Source organism: Cryptotermes secundus, unplaced genomic scaffold, assembly GCF_002891405.2.
Source record: "Cryptotermes secundus unplaced genomic scaffold, Csec_1.0 scaffold901, whole genome shotgun sequence".
NCBI lineage: Eukaryota > Metazoa > Arthropoda > Insecta > Blattodea > Kalotermitidae > Cryptotermes > Cryptotermes secundus.
The window spans coordinates 430,519-436,446 of NW_019729906.1; the positions used below are offsets into that span (position 1 = coordinate 430,519).

Below are 5,928 nucleotides of genomic sequence, written 5' to 3' on the forward strand. Positions count from 1 at the left end.
TTATTGTTTGTCAAATGTAGTTTTAGTCTATTAAAGACTAATATTTCAAATAATTTAGAAAAACCTGTCAATAAAGAAATAGGCCTATAATTACATATTTCAGATGCATCACCTTTTTTAAAGCATGGTATAATGTTAGCGTATTTTAGTCGATCTGGGTATATACCTGTTGTTAAGGAAAGATTGTAGATGTGAGTAAGGGGCTTAACTATCTGCGCCCCACATAACTTGATAATTTTATTAGACAACCCATCGTATCCACTAGAGGTCTTATTCTTTAATGAAAAAATTGTGCTTAAGACTTCCGCTGAAGTAATGGGAACATTAACTATATCTGGATAGCTGCCAAAAAGGCTACATCTAATTGTAGGATGTGCACCTTCATTGTTAGGAAGCTGACTAATTATCTGATCTACTGAGTCTATGAAGAATGTGTTAAAAGACTCAGCTGCTGTATTTATGTGGATTGTTTTCTTATCACATCTTAATTCTGTGGGAATAAACTTCTTTTTGGAAGCATGACCCACTTCGTTGTTAATAATTTTCCATGACACCTTGGATTTGTTAGTGGATTCAAAACAATAATGCTTATGAACACAATAGATGAAAACAATAATTTATACAGGAACTTTCTATATACTTAGGCGAAGAGAGGAGTAAGTAACATCAAATGACAGGGAAAATGGAAATTGCAGCTCCGTAACTGATCTCTCTAATCTGTAATCTCTTTAAAATATGACATGGAGAGAATACCAGAGTATGACTTACAGTTCACTGTAATAAGCTACTTATTATATTATGGGACATACAATTCCATTAAAGAACAAGAAAGGGTACCGGAAAATAATTTTTCATGGTCTAACAGCAGAGTGCTTTTAAGAAAATGAACATCAGAAGTTATTTAAAATCATTAACACCCTGCAACTGTTAAAGGGAGAATAATAATAATGGCAAGACCGTTTTAAGGCGCTGATGACAGAGTGTTAGGCATCTGAGTCCAACATGTTTTAAAATTCCTACAAAATATGCTGAAAATGCTTAGGGGTCACATATGCTAGAAAAAGTATAAGAATTTGTGACAGGGAGCTAGGATAACTCTGTCAGTACATTGACCATGCTTCAGGCAGAACAACTGGAGTTTCATTCTCTGCAGTCAGGTATGTTTCTCTTTGCTAGTGCGTCCAGACTTGTTATGCAGGCTACCAGCTTAAAATCAGATGAGTACTGGCAGACTCTTTCTCCATGGTAAAGTACCTGTGATCTCAAGGTGACCACTCACCTAAACCTAGTACCAAGGTTAAGAATGTGTGGAGTCATAACCCTACTCCACTAGACATTTTCATGGTGCCATCCTTAATTAAGCACTTAAAAAATTAAGACATTGACATACATTATAAAAATCTGAATATGATTACCTTCTTTGGATCCATGTCATCTAGGTGATTCTGTATAAACTGGAAACTTGCTGCAAAGTCTGCCTGGTTGAACTCATATGAAACATTCCATCCAAGAGGCCCAAACTTACGTCTCTCCTGAACTACAGTGTGCAGGAATGCAACAGCATATAGGAGAGGGGGCCACTGTGGCTGAGATGAATAGTCCAGGGTGTCCTAGAATACAAAAACATACACAAATCTCATGATATTAACAAGAAGTCCTGGGAAGAATTAATCACCTACTTTCCTTTCACTGTAATTTTAGTAACTGATATGACAAGTAGTAAGAAAACTTTAGTATGTATTTGTAATGAAGTCAATAAAACAATATAATTTTGGAGTTTACAGTGTTGCTATTACTGATGGACTGATTCATGAGGTCCATTGATGAGATGGACTCAGATAGTATGATATGCCTACCAAGATTAATGGAGAATTCGAGAGGTTGTAGCATTGGTCCTACTAATGAGAGGGATTTCTTAAGTATGCCATTGAGCTGGTCCCAGGTGGCATGATATACAGGGTGTTTCACGACTTTAGGGCATAACTGCAGGAGGTGATTTCCTAGGTCTTTGTGATAAAAAAAACTTCATATAAATATGTGTCCGATTTTGGACGGTTACGGAGTTATGATCGTTTTAAACTCAGAATACAAGGTAACGATTACTGACAATAAACGGAACAAAATAATAAACCAGCATAATACATGATACATTTAACGTATGAATGTAAAGTTGACTTTGTGAAATTACCTTTAATTTGAACTGATTGGAGCTTAGAGCTGATTTTCAAAAATGCTGCCGCCGGCCGCAACACAGGCTGCCGCTCGGTTGTGAACCGCGTGGGTATATACCAACTCACCATGCCTTAGGTACCTCTCAAGTGTCGAGATAACGAGAACGCTCTGTCTGTAGCTGGCTAAAAATAGCGACCCATCAGATGATAGACGTGGTTCACACGAGGGCGTGTACGGGAATGAAAAAACGGTCATAACTCCTTAACCATCCAAAATCGGACACGTGTTTATATGATCTTTTTTGATCACAAAGGCCTAGGAAATCACCTGCTTCAGTTATGCCCTAAAGTCGTGATACATCCTGTATATATGTGTATATATGAAGTCTCAGTATGATTGGTACAGGCATTTGAATAATATCAAGGGTACAACCTTAACAATTTGAGAAGCTATAGTGTTGTTATTACTGATGAGAGGGATTTATCATGTTCTCCATTGACATGGCCTCAGGTGGCATAATGCATACATACCAAGTTTCATAAAGTTATATACAGGTGTTCAAGCAATATTAAGGTTATGTCTCAGAAATATGAAAGGCTGAAAAGCTGGTATTACTGATGGGTGGGATATGATGTATGCTACTGAGATGGATTTAAGTGGCATGATATACACACCAAGTCTCATAAAGAATGAATTGCCACTCTATGATAAAATATTTGTGTTAAACATATTGTAAAATCTGGCTGAAAAAGTGGCGTATGAAGGCAAATGAAAATAAGTCTACGAATGTAACGTTCACTATGAAACGCACTACCTGTCCTCCAGTAACGTTAAATCACTCTCAGATACCACAAGCAGAAGATGCCAAATACCTTGGTATACACCTGGATAAACGACTGACATGGAAAAAACACATTCACACCAAAAGAAAACAACTCGGAATAAAATTCCGACAGATGTATTGGATGCTGGGAAGGCAGTCGGAGCTATCGACAGAAAACAAGATCTTACTGTACAAAACCATGCTCAAACCGATATGGACGTACGGGATACCATTATGGGGATCAGCCAGTAACTCAAACATAGAAATTCTCCAACGATTTCAAAGCAAAGTATTACGAATAATAGTTAACGCACCGTGGTATGTGCCGAACACGGTACTACACAAGGACTTAGATGTACCAACAGTACGAGAGGAAATAAAAAAACACAGCAAAAAGTATAAAATCAGACTCCAGGCCCATCCGAACGACTTGGCACAAAAGCTGCTCGACAACGAAGGAGAAATCAGGAGGTTAAACAGATTCAAACCTTCAGATTTACCCACCAGATTTGAATAATTCAACACTTAACTGCATGTCACTAAGCAGTTAAAATAAGTATTGAGCATGTTCATTGGAACATGCTCACCACGACAAGTTCTCTTTCCCTTTCTATATGTAAACCACAACATGTACTTATTATCCACATTTAATGGATAGATTGTATAATTATTGGAGTTAAATAATAAAAAAAAAAATATTGTAAAATTTTAAATGGAAAGAATTTTGGAATATTTGCTTTTGTTTATTTTAAATAAAAGTAGAAAATTAAGATGTTAAATGTAAATAACTGAATGTACGAGGGTTGGAACTTTAATAATGGCAACACTGCTGTAGAGACGCCATGAAACGGAACCAAATAATGTCGCTTATACCACACGTTAGTTACATACCTACCTTACCTCAGAGCAAATGGACTCTCACTTCCCACATCACAGTGACGAGAAGAGCCTCGTGTTAGCTGACGGTCTAATGTAGTGTTGTCACGATGTTTTCAAAACAGGAATAACAGAGTTGGATGAAGATTGAATGCGCCAGAGGCTGTACAGCACAACAGTGTCATCATGGTCTTTAATAGGCTTGAGGGGAATCTGCATTGCCTTACAGAACAGGGACAAGGTGGGTAAAAGCCTTCAACGAGGGACGCCAAAATGTGGCAGACATGCGTCGGCCAGGCCATCCTAGTGTCAGTGAAGAAGAATTGTCTGCTCTTTCTGCATTACTGGAGAGTGATCGACGCCATATGATTCGTGAGCTAGCCCGAGAGACAGGATTAGAGCATTTTACTGTTCTTCACATTCTGAAGGAATGCCTGTGCATGAGGAAAATTGCATCACAATGGGTTCTGCATGATTTGATGGAAATGCAGAAATGGCTACGATACGACGCTGCTCATAACCACTTGCAGCGCTATGAGCGCAAGGGAGAGGCTTTCTTACGCCGTATCATTATGCTGGATGACACATGTACCAAATCATACGAACCACAAATGAAACACCAATCAAATGAATGGCATCATTACGGGTCACCACAAAACTCAAAAGTTCATCAGAACCCCAGCAATGTGAAAGTTATGGTGATTCTCGTGTATGACTGTGATGGTGTTATCCCAATGCATACTGTTCTACAATAGCAGACCATCAATGCGCAGTATTACTGTTCATTTTTGGAACAAAACCTGCGACCAGCTTTGAGAAAGAAGTGGCAACACTTTCTGCAGAACCGAGCCATCATTTTGCAGGACAATGCTTGGCCGCATGCAGCACAAGCTGTGGCTGATTTTTTCAATTGATGGGGCTGGGAAGTGCTGTACCATCCACCATACTCCCCGGAATCAAGCCCTTGTGACTTCGACTTGATTCCCAAGATGAAGGAACCACTTCATGGCATTTGCTTCAGAACTGTTCCAGAGATTCTTCAGGAAGTAGACTGCTCCATTCAAACTATCAACACAACAGGCACTGATAAAGGTATCCTACGACTTCCACATCACTGGCAATGGGTTGTACAGAATGCTGGTGACTACACTGAAGGACAATAAAACTTTGAAACATACATCTATTTTGTATCAGTTGTAAATAAATAGTTGCCACTATTAAAGTTCAAACCCTTGTATATATGAATGGACAGTCATTTCGTTTTCTTAAAAATGGTGAAGCAACATAACTCAATGAGGGTGATAAACATGACAACAACCAATATTTTCTTCTACAAATTATCTCCCCAGAAATCTCCTAAAGTTTTGTCACATGACTTTGAATCATATTATTTTCTTAGATTACTGATCAGATTTTCACTGAACATTTGCATTCTGTTAGTGTAAATTATAAACCTCTTCATTCATTTTCTGCTTTACAATGTATAAGAATTTTATTTCATTACTGTTCTGTTTCTGATATAATTTTCATTTGTATTTTCCATTTCTGATATCTGTAATTCATATTTTGATATTAACATAATTAAATGTAAGATTCTTGTTTCTACATATCCTATTAAAATATTGTCGCGTATCGGGCGTATGACGCGACAAATAAATTCTCGATGTATTCGATGTAGCGAATTTTATTTCACATTCGCACTTACAATCACCCAAATTACAGATTTACGATTACTGCTATCTGCAGTATCACAATTAGTACACTCCAAATGCCACAATACAACTGACTGGCTGACTTTACGTCTTGACTCGGCGACTGTTACTTTATAACTGACTGTGAATAGCCTTCGCTGCTCCTTATGTAACCTCGATCGGACAATACGGCCACGTAATAGGCACCCTTTTTGCCTGGCGCTGTGTTGCTATGTAACGCTAGCGGAGGTAACCGCTGTTACTATCGTAACGTCGCCGCTGTTGACTCGCGTTGCCTAGCGACCGCGATATCCCTCGGTGACGTCACCGCGGAGGGGAGTGGCGGGGCGGGAACTCGCCTATTAC

The 5,928-nt window shown here is 38.5% G+C and overlaps 1 protein-coding gene across 1 annotated transcript in view; it reads right to left on the bottom strand.

Annotated features, from left to right (window-relative positions):
- The window catches only part of LOC111865802 (dynein heavy chain 5, axonemal), a 170,158-nt gene that overhangs the window by 13,812 nt on the left and 150,418 nt on the right, over positions 1-5,928 (bottom strand). Inside the window, exon 71 of the mRNA XM_023854117.2 lies at positions 1,416-1,610. Within this exon, the coding sequence (XP_023709885.1) occupies positions 1,416-1,610 (195 nt within the window). The remainder of the gene's footprint in view (positions 1-1,415; positions 1,611-5,928) is intronic.